The following is a 19,555-nucleotide window of genomic DNA, read 5'->3' on the forward strand; positions in this document are numbered from 1 at the left end:
CCACTCCCTGGGATTGTTGGTAGTTACGGCCGCCAATGAGAGAGAGAGAGAGGCAGGCAAGGCCAAATGAGTTCCACCTCAAAAGACAAGGACGCCAGAAAACTAGAACTGTTCAGGTGAAAGGTTTATTCAACAGCAAACCTGCAACTGTGCATATCCAACCAATAAGCATTGCTGGGAGATACCATTTTAACATCTGGCAGTCATCGGGCAAATTCTTACTCCCTGCTGCAAGCCTCCAAGCAGCGGTTCAAGATGATCCTGGGGGAAGGGAGGGCAGTAGGTAGGACCTCCCTCCAAGCAGCCTCAGACGCAGCCGATTCAGTGCCCAGGACTATGGCATTGGCGGTGTCAATGGGAAGAGCATCCTGGCTCCAATCTTCTGGCCTTTTGCTGGAGGTCCAGCAGTCCATCCAGGACCTCCCATTTGACGGCACAGCCCTGTTTGCAGACCAGACAGATTCTGGCTGCATGGGTTGAATGCTTCTAGTGCTGTGCTGCACAGCCTGGGCCTGTACACCCTGTTGTCTGTCAGGAAGCACTTCGGGCCTCAGCAGCCAAAGAGATTTGGAGTGCAGCCTAAAGGAGAGTCCTATAAAAGAAAGAACAGGGGTTACAAAAGACGCCAGGGCCACTCGCCCACCAGGGCCCCCCAGTCTGGCTCAAGCCGTCACAACCAAGAGGGCAAACAGAACTTTTGAAGGTGCATCTGAGCGACGTATCAGCCACTACCGGGGGTCCAGACTCCCTGTTGTTTTCATCCCATCTTACCTCCATCCTCCTGGCCTGGGCTATCATTACATCAGACTGCTGGGTATTAAATATTGTAGCTGCCGGATACACTCTTCAGTGTACCTTGCTCCCACCTTTAGACCCACCTTCCCCATCTCTCTTCAGGGACCCCTCTCACAAGTAACTTCTCATCCAGGAAGTGCAAGTCCTTTTGCAAGTGGGTGCAGTGGAAGAGGTTCTGCAAGATGTAATGGGCAGGAGTTTTTATTCCTGCTACTTTCTGATTCCAAAAGCAAAAGGAAGCTTGAGACCTATCCTGGATCTGTGAGACCTCAACAGATTTCTCAAGAAGTTGAAGTTCCTCATGGTCTCTCTAGCCACCATTATTCCCTCTCTGGATCCAGGCGACTGGGATGTCATCCTCAACTTAAAAGATGCCTATTTCCATTTATCCATCTTCCCAGGTCACAGGAAGTTCCTGTGGATATGCAGGGTAACATAGTGGGTATGCAGCACTGTCAGTTCACAGTGCTCCTCTTTGGCCTATCAACCGCACCACGTGTGTTCAACAAGCGTATGGTGGTCGTTGTGGCCCATATGACAAGGCATACAGGTCTTCCTTTACCTGAACAACTGGCTCATCAGGAGCCAATTAAGGATGCAAGTCCAGTATAGCATTGAGGTTGCCTGGATTACCTGTCAAGCACTCAGACTGTTAATAAGCGAGCAGAAGTCAATACTTGTGCTAATCCAGCGGATAGAATTTATCAGGGCAGTCCTAAACTCTACGTGAGCCAGAGCACTCCTACTAGATGCCAGATTCCTGGCTATGTTGTAGCTCATAGCCCAAGTGTCAACCCATCCTCTCAACAAGGCGAGGGTGTGCCTCAGCCTACAGATACACCTTAGTCCAGTATGCCAGACTGCACCTCAGACCTCTACAAATGTGGCTGGCGACTGTGTATTCCTCATCCAGATACCACATGGACACTATCCTCATGGTCCCTTCTCAGGTACTTATCTCCCTATGATGGTGGATGAAACCGCATCATGTGCTGACAGGAGCATCTTTCGCGGCCCCACAGCCAACGTTATGATTGGTTTCAGATGCCTCGGAACTGGAATGCGGTACCCATCTCGGGACCCTGAGGACTCAAGGCTTCTAGGCCAGAGACGAGCTAGCATTACATATCAATGTCAGGGAACTCAGAGCAATCAACTAGCCTGCAAAGTGTTCTGACCTCAGCTGTCCAGCAGGGTCATTCAAGTGTTCATGGACAACACTGTCTCCTTCTTCTTTTTGCATGTGGTGTAGAGTTCCATTCGAGCATTCATTCAGCAATTGTATGTGGCACACCTCAGCCATTTCAGTGCTTTGTCGGTCAAGAGGTTAAGGGAGACCCATCCTCCTTTGAGGCGGTGGATTGGGCATTCCTCCACAAGAAAGTCCACTGTTTGTATTTCTCCACACTGTGCTGCTGCAGTCTGCAAAAGGTTCCAGCTGTGCATGCAAGAGTTAAAGCCCCCGACATCAGTCCTTAGGTGGTTTAAGCAGGTCCACTCCTTACATGGCAGGCTGTAGCTTATGCGTGAGGTGGAGATGAGAGGCAGTTGTTGCTATTTGTCAGGGGGGTGTTCCTTCCTCCTCTGGCTCAAAACCCACTCACTCCAGCTTTGGCCATTATCTGCCTGTATGAAGTCCTGAGCCACTCTTATGAAAGGCCTGTGGCTCCTGAGGCGTTGAGCCGGCAGAGGCTGGAGCATCCTTTCATTAAGGGGGTGCAGTAGGCTCTTAGACTGCCTGGTTGCAGCCAGCCATCTCAGGTGGTGGGGTGGAACACCAGACAGAATGGGCAATTGGTAAGGGGGTGTGGGATGTAGGCATCCCCTGAGAGTGCGAAGGGCAGCATTGAGATGTGTCTTCAGCTTAGGTGTATGTGTACTCCTGCTGCAAGGAGGCACACAGTATTCTGCTGGAGCGTAAACAAGTGCCAGAGCAGCAGAGCACAGGGTTGTGAAATCTGCACCCCAGTCATAACTGCACAGCCTCTGCAGCAGGTTGATCCGGGCTGCCACTTTCGGTACCACTCCTCTAATATGATGGCGGAAAGAAAGGATTCTGTTCAGCTTTACCCCTAAATAGATTGGGGTGATCCGTTGAGTCAGATGATGAGTTCTTTATTTGCCTCCCTGTTGTTCAGGTGAAAGGAAGGCTGAGCAGATTGTTTTTTGAATGTTCAGGCGAAGCCGCCACTGATGATAATAGGTGTGCATTGCTTGGATGTCCCTTTCCAAGATCTGTTGCGTGTCCTCAAAGGACTTGCTGGGGTAGAGAATGACCATGTCGTCGGCATATGTGAGTTTCATGCCAGAGGTGTGTGGAAGGTCAGCTATATAGAGGCTGAAGAATGCAGAGGTTGAAGACTGACCCTTGTGGAACACCGTTTTTGAGAAGCCGTGTCTGGCTGGGATTGACTGGGATGCGGAAGCAATGGTTGGTGATGATTTCTTGAATTTCACGTGTCATGTGATGGACTTGGAGGCAATTATATAGCTTGAGGAGAAGGTCACTGAGTCAGACAGTGTCATAGGCTGAGGAGAGGTCATGGAACATGTCACTACGCTTTTGGTTGGACTCAAAAGCTGCTCCAATATAGTTTGTGGCTGCAAGGATCTAGTCTTCTATGCTCCTGTTCTTCCTAAAGCCGGCTTGCTCTTTAGGTAAGGCCTGCTCAATCTGTGGCTCAATCCTGTTTAATATTAAGCGTTCTATAAGTTTAAATGGAACTGACATGAGGGAAATGAGATGGTAGCTCCTTGGATCATTGTTAGGTTTATGTGGTTTCAGAATGGCAACAATGTTGACTCTTTTTCACAGGCGGGGAAATTTTACTCTGGCTAGGCAATGTGACATGAAGTCCCTCAGCCAGTCTAAGAGTAGAGAACCTGCATGGATGAGCTGTTCGGGGTGTATGTTGTCAGGGCCTGGTGCCTTCCCGGGCTGATAGGTGTCCAATGCAGATTTGAATTCATATGAGGAAAATTCTTGTGACAGGCCAAGGTCAGCAGATAGTGAGTGTCTTGCCTCTTTAAGCTTCTTTTTGACCAGGTGTGAGAAGGCTCTATCTGGGTGGGTGTATTTCCCATTATTAATTAGGGTGTGTGCAATATCGTCCACTGAGACAGGACAGGGTTCTCACTTCACCGACTTCCCTATGAGGTAGTTGATCGTCTGCCACACTTTCCGGCTTTAGAGGGTGAAGGTGATTCTTTCAACTGTCTCTTTCCATCTTGTTTTTCTTGTTTCATCCAGTCTAGCTTTCAGGTGATGTATGGTTTTGGTTGCTCCCTCTTCATTTGGTATGCTTTTAAAAGTTCGATGTAATTATTCACATTCTGCATCCAAACCTGGGATGAAAGTCCTGCGTCTGCTGCGAAGGATGCATGACTTGGACACAGTGACAATTCCGTCGCAGAAGGCAGAGTAAGTGCTATTAATGTCTGCAGAGTCTGAGTGGGGTAGAGTATGAACTAGATTGTCTGTTGGGAAGCAGAAAACCTTCCACCAGAGCATTTTACCTAGCCAAGTGGAAACGCTTCACTTGCCGGGCAGCTCACCACAATATCTCTTTGACCAAATCACCTAATCAGGTGTGATTACTTGCTCCATTTAAAACAAGAAGGATTGTCTGTCTTGTCAATTAAAGTGCACCTAGCAGCCATGTTGGCTTTCCACCATCCTGTACAGGGCAGGACGGTCTTCTGCATGGGATGACAGCCAGATTCCTCCGAGGCCTGGAAAGGTTCTTCCCATAGTATGGGACTCCATTCCCCAATGGGACCTGAACCTTGTCCTCTCCAGGCTCACTGGGCCACCCTTTGAGCCCTTGGCTTCCTGTTCCCTTATGCACCTATCCTGAAGGTTGCGTTCCTAGTAACAATTATGTCAGCAAGACAGGTCTTGAGATCAAGGTCTTGACCTCAGAGCCTCCTTACACAATTTTCTACAAAGACAAGGTCTAACTACAGTCACAGCCAACTTTCCTGCCAAAGGTGATATCCCACTTCCATGTCAACCAAGACATTTTTCTACCGGTCTTCTTTCCAAAAACCTCACAATTCCAGTTAAGAGTGGTGTCCCCACACTCAACATCAGAAGAGCCCTGGCTTTCTGCATCGAGAGGGCTAAGTCTTTCCATCGATGCACACAACTTTTGATTGCAAAGGCTGACCGGATTAAAAGGCTACCGGTGTCATCCCAGTGTATCTCAGCATGGATCACAGCCTGTATTTGAGCTTGCTACAAGCAGGCGGGAGTCATGCCTCCAGCATCACTGATGGCCCACTTAGCAAGGGCCCAGGCATCAGCAGCAGCTTTCTTGGCTCAGGTCCCAATACAGAACATCTGTAGAGCTGCCACATGGACTACAGTGCATACCTTCACGTCCCACTATGCCATTATGCATAGATACGGACGACGCTGGTTTCAGCAGAGTGGTGTTTCAAACGACACATCCGTGAACTCCTGCCCGCCTCCGGATACTGCAGGTGAGTCACCTAATTGGGAATGGGCATGAACAAGCACTCAAAGAAAGAACAGTTATTTACCTTGTAACTTGTTATTCCATGTCCATTCCACAACCCACTCTCCTTCCCCTTGGAGTTCTGGCAAGAAGGAATTGAGAGGGAGAGGGGCTGGCAGCAGCCTATATACAGGCGCATACACACGCCACTGCAGAGGGTGCTAGAGCTGGCCCTACAGATACCACTAGGGAAAAAAATTTCCAGCACTGGTGCAATGTGTCGCGTGTACACCTAATTGGGAATGGACATGAGCAACACATCTCGAAGAGCAACAGTTACCAGGTAAGTAACCGTTCCCTCCTAATAATGTCACAGTTTTAAAGTAAGATATCTTAGAATGGGTCTTGGTCATTCTCCCTAACTGTAATTGTACGCTCCGTGTCCTGGTCTTGTTTGCTGCCACAACTGTTAATACCCTCAACCTATAAAGAAGAGTGAAATTTTCTGCACAGTTAGTTATTTTGTAAAATAGCTCTTTAAAACTTTAAAACAATATTTAATTAAAACTGTTCTCCCAACTTTTAAATAATGGCCCCTAAATTCTGTAACTGGCTTTTGAAACTGGTATTTGAGAATCAGTGGACAAGCCTGCAGAATAAATTTTCAAGGGATGCCTTCCACTTTCAGCTGCTGGCAAAAATTTCATAGCCTGCTTCAACAGAATCAGGTCTGATTGTAGAGAATCAGGTGAAGGTATTAAAATACTTAACTTTAAGATTTCAAATCTGACTTCCAACAGTTATTTCTGTTTCTATCAAAGTAAGAAAAGCAGCTGCTCCTGCAGCTAAGTGAGATCTCAGCTGACAGCCAGTGTCTGCAATCTGCAAATGCCAGTTTGGAAAAGCCAGCAACACTATGAGCCAAAAGGCATGTATGTACTGGGCCCTAAAATCTGTAGTATTTAAATGGGGGAAGGGAATAATTTTAAATAGTAAAATTATTGAGTTTCTCTGAGACTCTTCTACATGTGCACCTTTGTGTTGAGAATTTTCTTAAGAATCTTCTCTACTGGCTTAAAGAACGCTGAGATGCATCTGAGCCACAACAGCACCAACTTCACCAAATTTGCATGGCTCGGTGGGAAACTGCAAAGCAACTTCACAGGAGAAACAGGACCCAAACAATAGGGAACCAGGAGTTAAGGGAGCAAAATAGGGAGGCCTATGCCAAAGAACTAAACCTTGGAGAGAAAAAGCAGGAAAAGTTTTTGAGTTTTTTTCCTCTTAGTGTTAAGGAAATATATATTAGTTCTTAGTTTATAGAGAACTACAGCACTTTAGGTTGAAAAGTGGCCTCCGCTGGACAAAAACAGTTGAAGCCATTTATGCTACTATAGGTCCCATTTTCAAACCAGAGGGCAGTATTTTTCCCCATTAATCCTCAAATCCTAATATATATATGCACAATTGTTATGTGCACAGGATGTTAAACATCAAAATATTTGATTTGTTGTGAAACTTTGACTCTTTTAACCATTTTTTTCCTTTTAGCCCACAGAATCTTAACCAGAGAATGGATGTGTTCTATTTACAGCCGGAATGCTCTGTTTCCTCAGATAGCCCTGTCTGGTACACTTCCACTTCACTGGACCGCAACACTTTGGAACATATGCTTGTACGGGTTCTTTTAGTAAAAGATATTTATGATAAAGACAATTATGAACTGGATGAAGACATAGATTAAAACAAACTTCCAAAAGCTGTCAGGAAAAACAAATCAAAACAGCATTAGATAGTTTTGCTGCTAGACCTTTATTATCGAAAACATTTCAAGTTTACTCTTTGTTTTATGAGTTTTGTAGCAGTGTACCCTGACCTGGGTATTACCGTGTAAATAATCTGTGAGTGAAAGTTGCCATTATTCTACGTAGTGGTTTTAGGATACTTAACAAACACATTCAAATACATTTTTTTATTATTTATTTGATTAGGTATGTTTGTAACTTTTTACATTGCAAAATATGAATGAGAATGTGCCATGTGTAATTTTTTTTCTTGTAGTAAGAAACATCCATATTGCACAACTCTACTGTTGCAAGCTTCCTTGAAAGGGGGCTCTTTTACTGGCTTCTTCAACCAAATGGTTGTGTATGAGTAGCACTACTAAAGTTTAGAACTTGCTGTGTCTTTCAGAATTTTTAAATAAATTGTAAACTAATAGGTTTTTTACTTTTTAGTTACTGAAGCCTTATAAGGTTATGTAGAGAGATTCCATCTTATGTACCAAAAATAGACAAAAGAGAATGCTGTCAATATTGGTGTACTGTAATGTGAATCTATACTGGTGAAAACAACTTTTTTGTTGCCCTTATTAAAACCTTAGTGTCCTTTCCTTATTTGTGACTCTCTGAATTGCCCCTACAAATAAAACATATATTAAAAATGAGTATAAGCGTAAGGCAAGTGATCATCTAGACATTTATTTTGTAAAAATGTCTGATGGCAATGCTATACTTTTCTTTTCCATTTTGCCAAACATAAATGTTGGTACCTCATATTTCTGGAAACCTGTCCTTCATAGCCTTAGTAAAAGGGACTTTAATGCAGTATTACAAAAAGTAATACGATATACTAAATTTTTTAACTTTTTTCATTTGTCATTGCTATGCTGTACTTAAATACAACTAACGTTTGATTATGGGTTGTGAGAGTTCTTTTAATGTCTCAATTAAAAAGCCAGAAGACACATACAGTTGCAGAAAGTCAAAAGATAATTTAAAAAAAAAACCTGCTTTCATTTGTTCTGTCTTTTTCGATATATTTATTTTGCATAAGGAATCTGATATCCAGGTGTATATGTTTAGCCTCTAAACTTTTGTTTGTTCCCCTGCTCTTGTTTGACTAACGCAGGCAATATGGTGGTTTGTGCAATGATATTTCCTATAGTACTGAAGAAATCATAGTACAACATTTTAATATAAAGTAGGTAATTAGTATGATATTCCTCATGATTTAAGTATCTATTGTTAAGAATCAGTTACTACTGAGATGAAGGAAAGAAAAATTTTTATATTTTATCGCCATGATTCATTTTCTACAAAAATGCATGTCTTTTTCATTTTCCTTATGGAAGAATGGACATAAGGATGCTTACTTCTACAAAAAGAAATAAAGCTGCTACTGCTTTGTTTTGATAAAGAAATTTATTGAAATTTCTGCTACTCTCTTGAGTATGTTAACCTTAGATATACCAATAATAGAAAAGCATATATATATATATTAAATTTTTCTTTACTTTGATTGGCTGATTTGGCACCACATCCCCCAAAATTATTGCAGTTATATCATTGCCTGGAAAATCAGGCAACATTTCACAGCAACAGTCAATAGATTATCTAATATATAATGCTCAGTAATCTATTGACTGTTGCTGTGAAATATTACCTGATTTTTCCTGGCAATTGTGCAACTGTAATAACTAAAACATTACTTAATGCCTGTTTTTTCAAGCAACAGCAATATATAAACATCCATGAGATAGAAAAGTTACTTGATTTTAAAATAAATTTCAAGCATTATAATCACAATTTTAATATTTCTGTGTTTTGAGAACTAAGGCTCCAATTCAGTGAAGTATTTAAGTACATTAATTTTAAGCAAGTGAATCATCCCATTGAGTTCAGTGGAACTACAAGACTACTAACCTGCTTAAAGTTAAGTGTGTGCTTGAAGCCTCAGTTCAGCAAAGCACTTAAGAACATGCGTAACTTTGAGATACATATGTAAACTATAAATGTTTAACTAGTTAAGCACATACCTAAGTGCTTTGCTGAATAGCAGTAAGAGGCCCTATTTCAGGAAGGTCCATAAGCATGTCCATTCCTGTCGAGGACAGCACTTTAGCCCTGATTCAGTACAGTACTTAATGCTTGACTCTGCTTAAATTAAGTATGTGCTGGTATGTTTTGCCTGAATCAGAAGCTAACCTAGTGTCCTCAAAATCAGTTTATGGATATCCCTTGAGTGAATAAGGACTCTCTGAATATGACATACTGGAGACTAATCTACATTGTTTTCTATTTCATAAGGAAGTGATGAATGCACTCTGAAGTCTATTAGAAATCATATTATTGCCCTGAATTTCTCCCATTCTCTATCCCAGTTCCACTCCCAATAAAAAAAACCCTGTAAATTAGGCAGGCTTTAAAATAGAAGTTTTACATATAGATCCAAGTTGGTAATATAAACTTGGCTGACATTAAAATAACTTATTCCAGAAGATGGAGCTATTCCATCATTAGCAATAATGTTTAATCAAGTGTTTAGTGTGTTTAGACCAAAATTGTAAACTGTTGAGATACTGTAGTCAAGTACACATCATGCCTCAATGTATACATGTTATTACATAATTTCTAAATTTTAATGGTGATGCTAAATGCAGTACATGGCCTTAGCTCTAAAAATAAATAAATGCAATTTTGTAATAATTAGGAGTTCAGGGCAAATACTTTTTTCTTTTTAAAGACTGCTGCTAGTCCAGTTCCTGACCATCTTGGTGCCAAGGAACAATATGAAGAAATAAAATAATGTGTAGGAATGTATAGCTGTTTTGTTTCATACAAGGTGTCTAGGTTAATGGCACACATCAGTAATTTGCTTGACGCCCTACTTGTGCAGAATAAAAGGGAAGTGTGAAGAAATACCTTGGCTCTCTTAGCCATTGGTGTTAACTGTGGCACATCTCATCTTAGAAATATAACTTGGTAATTAATCTTCTGTACAGTCAGTTGTCTGTGTGACCTCCCCCCCTTAGAGAATACTGGTAACAATGTACTGGCCTAAACATAATTTTTCTGCCACTTCCCAAAATCAGTCAGCACGTGTGTGTCTCCCTTTCTGTATGAAGGAAAAGTTTTAACTAGAGAACTGAATCTTCAAAGAAACCTATATTTTTAATAATAATTAAAACAAAGATGGCTACTTGAAGATATTGAGAAAATTAGAGTGGCAATACTAGGGAAGATGCAATGCAAATACAACTTATAGTGAAAATTTTATACGAAGCAAAAGTTCCTTTTTGGAAATTGTAAGTAGTAATATGTGTTTTTCTATTAAAATGATGATTTGTATGCAGTGACATTCTGGAAAGAAAATGCATGTTATAAAAGCAAATCCAGGCTTTTGTAATTATTGGCTTATGATATAAAGCACAATGAAGACTTGTAAGACTTAACTACTTTTTGCCCAATTAAAAGTTATGTAGATAACCTCAACATTTAACCTTGGAGAAGGATTTTTAAAATACTAAAAACATAAATCTAGAATGCAATAATTATTTATATTACTTGCTGCTTCGGGGCTCCATTATGCTAGGTTTGCTGTACAAATATATACACACACACAAAAAATGATCTCTGGCCCAAAGAGCTTTCATTCTAGAAAAAGGACGTAGACAAAAAGCATATGTAGGGAGAGGAAGAAAGATAACATACAAGCGGAATGATGCTAGGCACACGTCTTAGTCCCATTTTTTCCTGTATATGTTTTAAAATTGTAGTTTATTAACTACTTTTGCCTATTCTGTTTTTATTAATTTTGATGTAACTTTCTATTTATTAAACAAAAATAAAATTTCAGACATCTTTAATTGATATTACAAAATAATGAATTGTACAGAGTGTAGATGGGGAGCATCTGTCCTCCCAGTTGTAACATAAGAACAAGTAGACGTGCATGAATGAAATAGCAAATTTAAAACTCATAAAATAAAGTACTCTTTCTCCCCCATCTCACACACACACACACACACACACACACACACACAGATTAGATTAGGAAACTCTTTGTCTCAATTTATGACAATTTATGTTTGTGAATTAGCAAGTTTCAAAGAGAGATTGGACATTTATATGGAAAACAAGACTATCCAAAGTTATAACTAATGGTAACAAAATTTTGGAAGGGATATTAAATGTCATTTTTAAGGGTTTAAAACAATCTCTGTTAGGGATTAGGATGGAGACCTTCATGAGTGTGGATAAACTCTCATCTGCCATGCTGCAGGGTTGTTGGGTTTTTTTTTGTTTTGTTTTGATCTCCTCTCTGAAGCTTCTGGTACTGGCCACTGTTCAAGACAGGATAGTAGACTAAATGAACCTCAAGTCTGATCCAGTCCGGCAGTTCTTAATTAATTTTCCAAGTTTATTTTTAGAAAATAATCTCTATAGGACTTTTCAATATGTGGTCTTTCAGATTGGAAAACTTTCCATGATATGAAGATTATACCAAGAACCTCTTCATCCATTGTTCTAATGCACCCAATCTTCGGGTGAAATTTGGCAAGTGTCTAACAGTGTATAATAATGCTACAAGCTGTTTGACAGGTGAATATTTACTCTATGAGCACCCAAAAGTAGGTTATTGAAACTGCCTGTTGGAGATTCGCAGGTGTGGGGAGTCCCCAATCTGTGTACAGCCACCTCTATTCTATATAGCAGGCAGGGAGGGGGATGGCTCGGGCATGCTGTACTCAAGTTATCTATTGGTCAAAAGTCCAGGGTGACCTTGCGAGATCGTGTAGATTAGAGCAGTGTGCAGGCTTCATGTCTTAAATTACTTTTCTGAGGTGCTGAACACAAGTTTGGAGCTTGAAAAATTATATGTCCAGGACTGTGTGGTGTTATAGTCTAAGATATTAAACATCTTCAGGCTGCTCTAACTTAATTCAGCAGCTGGGCATTGTAACGGTTTTCATGATGTCCCTTTCTTCTTGTTGTATTGACCAACTCCTGGCCACAGCAAAAATTTTAGCTTGAGGTCCATGCCCAGAAAAATGAAAATTTAACATGATACAATTGAGGTTCATCAACAGAAAAAAAGCAGGGGATGGGGATGGGGACAGGAAGGACCAGGGTAAAAAACCTCATCTGTTCCTTAGCTCAGTAAGCTGTCATTACATCTCGTACCTTTTTTATATAAACTCCCTCCTCCCTACCTTTCAGTTCTGTGGGGTAAAATGGCAGAATTGAGTTTTTAGTAGGGATTTGAATGAGACAAGGTGGTGTGGCCAATAGGTTTAGGTACGTAAACTAGCTATTGGCAGACAGAGGCAGAGTGGTAAATGTGAAAGGACACCAGTCAGAAGCCTATCCATTTTGAATAGCTAGTGGAATTTAGGAAGGCAGAATTCATTCACAGATTCTAAAGATAGAAGGAACCATTACAGCATTTAGTCTGACCTCCTGTATGTCACAGGAAAAATAGTTTCAACCATTTACTCCTGAATGCAATCATCGGAGTAGAAATTAGTTAAAATATCCATATAATAGTGTCAGTTGTTTGAAAGAAATATGTCAACCAGTTACACTCTTTAGTTTTCAAGATTCACACCATGTCTATGCTTCCAAACAGATGAATAACACAGTCATCTACAAGAATGTATTTTTATTTTCTGGACTGCAGTTTTGTTATACATCTCCATTTAGTAATGATTCTAGCTGGGTGAGATGCAGTTATATCTCTAACTGTCAATGAGTCTGGGGAATATTTCATCTAGTTTGTCTGATTAAGTATTCTATTTGAAACAGAGTTTCCTAGTTATCAGCTCTCAAAATGAGAGGGAGAAAAGGGTGTCCTAAAAAGATACGATTTGAGCTCTTAAGTCTGTCCAATGAAGACCCCAATCACGAGCGCTGTCAGCATAGTTTCATGCCTTCAATGCTTCACCTTTGCTAGTATCAGACTGAGGACAGGGGAGGCAACAGAGTGACAGATGATGTGGAACAAGCTGAAGTACTCAATGCTTTTTTTGCCTCTGTCTTCAGACAAGGGTCAGCTCCCAGACTACTGCACTGAGCAGCACAGAAGGAGGAGGAGGTGAGCAGCCTTCAGTGGTGGAAAGAACAGGTTCAGGACTATTTAGAAAGGTTGGACATACACAAGTCCATGGGGCCGGATGCAATGCATCCGAGGGTGCTGAGGGAGTTGACCAATGTGATTGTAGAGCCATTATCTTTGAAAACTCGTGATTGGGAGAGATCCTGGATGATTGGAAAAAGGCAAACATAGTGCTCATCTTCAAAAAAGGGAAGGAGGATCCAGGGAACTACAGACCGATCAGCCTCACTGCAGTCTTGGAAAAATCATGGAGCAGGTCCTCATGGAATCCATTTTGAGGCACTCGGAAGAGAGGAAGGTGATCAGGAACAGTAAGCATGGATTCACCAAGGGAAAGTCATGTCTGACCAACCTGATTGCCTTCTATGATGAGATGACTGACTGTGGATGTGGGGAAAGTGTGGATGTGATATATCTTGACTTTAGCAAAGCTTTTGATAGTCTCCCACAGTATTCTTATCAGCAAGTTAAAGAAGTATGGTTTGGATGGACTGTAAGGTGGATAGAAAGCTGGCTAGTGATCAATGGCTCGATGTCCAGTTGGCAACCGGTAACAGGTGGTGTGCTCTAGGGGTTGGTGCTGGGGCTGGTTTTGTTGAACATTTTCATTAATGATATGGAGGATGGGATGGATTGCACCCTCAGTAAGTTTGCAGATGACACTAAGTTGGGGGGAGTGGTAGATACACAGGAGGGCAGGGATAGGATACAAAGTGACCTAGACAAATTGGAGGATTGGGCCAAAAGAAATCTGATGAGGTTCAACAAGGACAAGTGCAGAGTCCTGCACTTAGAACAGAAGAATCCCATGCATTGCTACATACCGGGAACTGACTAGCTAGGCAGCAGTTCGGCAGGAAAGGACCTGAGAGTTACAGTTGACAAGAAGCTGGATATGCGTAAACAGTATGCCCTTGTTGCCAAGAAGGCTAATGGCGTATTGGCCTGTATTGGAAGGAGCATTGCCAGCAGATCAAGGGAAGTGATTATTCCCCTCTATTCAGCATTGTTGAGGCCTCATTTGGAATACTGTGTCCAGTTTTGAGCCCTCTGGGATGTGGATAAATTGGAGAGTCCAGCGGAGGGCAACAAAAATGATTAGGGGGTGGATGACCTCCTGAGGTCCCTTCCAACTCTAATTCTATTTGAGAGTCCAGCAAAGAACAAAGCCGAACAGTTTTCTTTTTTGATAGTAGGACACACTTTTGAACTATGGCCACCTCATGAGCTTAAAGATGTAATGCTCAAGAGAGAAGATGCATAAGACACTCTGAGGTGGGCCAAAATACTGGTTTCCCTCCTAATTTTCAGATTGTTTTTTGTTAAACATTATAGTCATAGTGAAGGCAAGTATTCAAAACATGAGTGCATTATAAACAATGAGCAAGACTTAAAAGCAAACAGAATGACAGTATGATGGGATTAAATATCTGCAACCTACTATTCATCAATTCAAGAGCTAAAAAGGACTATTTTGATCATTTAATCCAGTGGTTTTCAACCTTTTTTTGTTTGCAGACCCCTAAAAAGTTTCAAATGGAGGCGCAGACTCCTTTAGAAATCTTAGACTTAGTGGTGTCTAGAGACCCCAGGGTGAAAACCACTGATCTAAATTGACCTATATAACACAGGCCATAGACCTTTCCCAAAATAATTCTTGTTTGAACTAAAGCATATCTTTTAGAAAAACACCCAATCTTGATTTTAAAATTTCTAGTGATAGAGAATCCACCATGACTCTTTATAAATTGTTCCAATTGTTAATTACTCTCGCTGTTAAAAATGTGTACCTTATTTCGTTTGACTTTGTCTAACTTCAACTTCCAGTCATTGGATCTTGTTTCATCTTTGTCTGCTAGATTGAAGAGCTCATTATCAAATATTACAGGTTTACAAGTAACCACTTAATCTGCTCTTTGTTACACTAGACTAGAATGTGTTTTCCAAACCTTTAACTATTCTTGTGGCACTCCTGTGAATCCTCTCCAAATTATCAACATTCTTCTTGAATTGTAGACACCAAAAACTGGACAAAGCATTCCACCAGAGATTGCACCAACCTTTTTCCTTATTTGTTTATCTACATGGACAAATAAATAAGTGAGAGATTACTTACTTCCCAGGAAGGAAACAGCCTGAAGAGATGTTTTGTGATTTTTTTTTTAATTTGTTTTTCTGCCTATCTTTAAAGTTGTGGTCACCCTAACTCTGAGTGATGGAAGCAGTGGCCTTAGTATAGTACATACAAAAGCTGCACCATTCCAAAGCTGATTCTTCAGTAGCTGTATGGCAGAAGCTTGATAATTGTTAATTTTCTAATTTAAAAGCTCTCTCTGCAAAAATTGATACACCCTACAAAATTAGTAATACTTTTAATAATGATGTGGCAAATGAGATCAACAAATCTCCAAGTGAAGTAAAGCACTTTCTCCAGTTTTTGATAGACGTGCTTTCAAGGATATATTTTATGTACTAGAAAGAAGGAGGGTGTGCATCTTAAGATCAAAAACCCTAAGCAAAAGTGACTGGACATAAAAACAGGAATTTGGCTGTAGCAAAGGATAAGTGGGTTACTGATTTAAAAAAAAAATACAGTAACTAAGGGTGTAGTTAGCTCTGAAAGTGAAAAAACCTAAAATGGTTTTATTGTCAAGGACAACTTGTGCATTCAACCAAAAAAGCCCTTCAGAGCAGCCACAGTGATAGTGTCTGGTACCTATAACTGTGGAACCTGACCATAAAGGCCACAGACATGGGTTGGTTTGCATCCACAAATACGCTTTGTTGAAGATCTCTGGGGCCTTGCAATAGAACACTTCTCCAACCCCCCTCTACACACATATATACTCCAAATGTTCCTGGAGATAATTGGTGTAGAAGAGCTGCCTCCAATCTCTGATGTGTTTATAGAATGTCTGGAAACCCAGAAAAGGTTTCAGGAAGATCATACAGTAATTTGAGGAATTCTATTTTGCTAATCTGGATAGGATTGAATTGCTCAATGGAGTGATACAGGAGGTTCGTGGAGCTGTCCAATATCTGCTTGATGATATTAATCCTAGTGTAGGCTTATTTTAGGTTAAGATGATTATGTACATATGTCTGGATGGGAGTGGGTTAAACACCCTTTGTTTTCAGTAAGGTAAAACAGGGTGAGTCTCAGTGTAGAATAATTCCTAATGCAGCTCTGAAATATGCTGTGGAGTAACAAATATTGGGGAATGGAAGTTTAAGGCTAACTGAATGTTCCAAGAAATGGGCAGTGCGGGGGAGGAAGAGAGGAGCAAGTAGAGATATCAAACCTATCATATACAGCAAGATCGTCACCAACAAGACGAGGCATTCAATTGGTCTGAATAGCAGTGATAGTAAAATAGGTTTTGCCAGCTATCTCTTTGCTGTTGTCATGTGAAGAAATTCTCTGATGCACAGTTGTTAGGCAGGACAGCACATTAACACAAAGCATTAGGGTTTTCAGATCACAAGATGATGCATGCTCAGTGATATAGGAACATTTGAACAGCGCTTAGCTATCACCATTAAAAGGGGTTGGAGTCGCATTAAAACTCACATATAATGTAATATGGTATCTCATCTACTGCATGTTGAACATAGTATCTGAGTGCTGGATATGAAAAATCTGATTGGGGCAAAAAAGTATTTGTCATGTAGCAGATAGCCATAGGAAATAGCCATTCGTGCAGGTTTCTGTTCTGGCTCTGACTGTATCTTGAGTACATCAGGTCAGTGGGAGTTTGCGTAACATGTACCAACTGTAGTATGTTTTGCTGGTCCCATTAATACATAGAGAGACAGGGACTTAGCATTGCAGGACAAGTATGACTAGGTCTAAACAACCTGTGTAATAGCAGTTACCACTAGTTTCTGAGGATACAAACCACAGATGTAAAAGAAGGCTAGCTATGAATGTAATGCAGGGCTAAAATCAATGGTGATCTAAGTAGATGTAAAATCTTTATTCCTAAAAATAGTTGAAAACTATATTGTTTATGATTCTGAGTTTACGCGGGAGAATAGTGTTCATGTGCCACATTATATATATTCATTGCAGATATGTAACAAGAAGACCTTTTGGGAACCCAGAGGCTTGGATTGTGCTTGAGTTGGACATTTGTAGGAAAAATGGTTTTGAAGTTGAATCTTCATAATGCCCAATTCCAAGCTCCTAACTTTGTTAGTTAGTTGTTGGAGGAAAAGGTCAGAATAGATTTGTTACTTCCAGGAGACAAACTAACTAACATGATGATGAAGGCCTTGAAAATCTGTTAAATTGACTCTTTCAACTTGTTCATGAAATTCAGCGAACTGCCACAAGCAATGTCTTGTATGTGCCAATAGTGATGTTCTACGCTGCTTTGGTTGAAATAGTAGCTAGATCAAGGGGTCACCTGTCAAAACTATTTTGACAGCTAGTGTTCCTTTTAGCTACCGCTAGCCAACATACAAGCCTTCCTCAGCTCTCCAACTTGAAACAGAGAAGCAAATTCCTGAACTGCTGGGGCAAGGTATAACCTAAGAGAGTAGTGGCCCCTGAACTTCCCTATTTGCGATGGTGCTTTCTGTTATTGAATAGACAGTATTTTATTGATTTGCATGAAGAAACAGACAATGAAAAGTACAAAACAATACATTATTTGCAGCTTGTATATGTTTCCAAATACTACACGCTTCATGGGATCTCCAACAGAATTATGTCATATACCATCCTCTCCATAAATTTATCAAGCTTAGTCTTGAAGCCAGTTAGGTTTTTTTGCCCCCACTACTTCCCTTGGAAGGCTCTTTCAGAACTTCACTCCTCTGATGGTTAGAAATCTTCATCTAATTTTGAGTCTAAACTTGTTAAGGGCCATTTTTTATCCATTAGTTCCTGTGTCCGCATTGGCACTTAACTTAAATAATTCCTCTCTCTCCCTCGTATTTATCTCTCTGATCTATTTATAGAGAGCAATCACATCTCTCCTCAGATGGATTGCTGTGTACAGTTCTGGGCACCACACTTTGGGAAAGATGAGTACAAAAATGGACAAAGTCCAGAGAAGAGCAACAAAAATTATTAAAGGTCTAGAAAATAACCTATGAGGAAAGATTGAAAAAATTGAATTTGTTTAGTCTGGAGAAAAACAGACTGAGGTGGGACATGATAATAGTCTTCAACTATGTAAAAGATTGTTATAAAGAGAAGGGTGCTAAATTGTTCTATTTATCCAGTGAGGACAGAACAAGCTGTAATGAATTTAAATTGTTGCAAGTGAGATTTAGGTTAGGAATTAGGAAACACTTCCTAACTGTAAGAGTAGGTAAGCACTGGAACAAATTACCTAAGGAGGCTGTGGAATCTCCTGTCAGTGGACAAGCATCTGTCTGGGATGATCTAGATAATACTTAGTCCTGTCTCAGTGCAGGGGACTAGACTAGATGACCTATCGGAGTTCCTTTCCAGTCCTACATTTCTATAATTCCATGTGTGTGATGTATTACTAATTCCTTTAATGGAAAGCACACTTAAAAATATTAAATATTTTAATTATTTACAGCCTTTTTCTTATATACATAATTACTGGAATAATATAAATGTAATGTGTGCTATTTTATGCAAAAAGTTTCATATTATAATAACTGAGCTTAATGCAGTCAAAATGAGCCTGTTTCAATGCCTATTGAAGTTGGTGGAAAGACTCCCATTGACTTTCGTGGGTTTGGATCAGGTCCTATGCAGATGTTGTTGTGATTATGTTCATATACTATAAGAAGACCCTAAATTTGGTAGGTTTTTTGCTGTAGATCAGAAGCACAATTGACATTTTCTATATCTATTGCTATTGTCTCTGCTGGGTTTGTCTCACATAAGTGCTGGTTCAAACAGAGTTCAGTAATCACTTATGCAGAAAAAACAAACTTGTCTCAATATAAACAGATAAACATGTCAGCTGAGTACCCATAATACTATTGCATACCTTGTATGCATTTGTCAGCAGCATTTGAAACTGTTCAATCTCCCAAGCATTTAAAAAAAATTCTGGCTTATCAGAGGTGTGTATGGTTTTTTGTTTCCTTTTTGAGCAGATAAAACAGCTTGTGAATTAGTTAACACAGACTACATACAGTGCACTTTTTACATATTTCTCAGCTAGCTGAAAATGAATTACAGACGACAAAGGGGAAGATTTTCAGGATTATAGGAGTGTATGGTTCCAATGAATTCATTTTAAATGCTATCCTCATGTTATTAAAATCAACTCTCTGAATAGCAGCTAATGCTGTAAGTGCCTAAATTAATGTCATCAGGGACATGAAAAAGATAAATGAAATATCAGAGCATTTCGATTAAGATATAGTCTTCTCTAATGAAAGGTAATTGTTTAAAATCCTTTATTTTTTTC

At 40.3% G+C, this 19,555-nt stretch overlaps 1 protein-coding gene across 8 annotated transcripts in view; it reads left to right on the forward strand.

Moving 5' to 3' along the window:
- The window catches only part of ZMYM2 (zinc finger MYM-type containing 2), a 155,231-nt gene extending 147,580 nt beyond the window's left edge, over positions 1 to 7,651 (forward strand). For all 8 annotated transcript variants that reach the window (XM_067562833.1, XM_067562832.1, XM_067562831.1 and 5 more), the window contains one exon: positions 6,807 to 7,651. In XM_067562833.1, the coding sequence (XP_067418934.1) occupies positions 6,807 to 6,999 (193 nt within the window). In that variant the 3' untranslated portion in view covers positions 7,000 to 7,651. The remainder of the gene's footprint in view (positions 1 to 6,806) is intronic.
- The last annotated feature ends 11,904 nt before the right edge of the window (positions 7,652 to 19,555 follow it).

The sequence above is a fragment of the Emydura macquarii genome, unplaced genomic scaffold (assembly GCF_026122565.2).
Source record: "Emydura macquarii macquarii isolate MOO-44397 ecotype Brisbane River unplaced genomic scaffold, CSIRO-AGI_Emac_v2 contig_2473, whole genome shotgun sequence".
In the NCBI taxonomy this organism is placed as follows: Eukaryota; Metazoa; Chordata; order Testudines; family Chelidae; genus Emydura; species Emydura macquarii.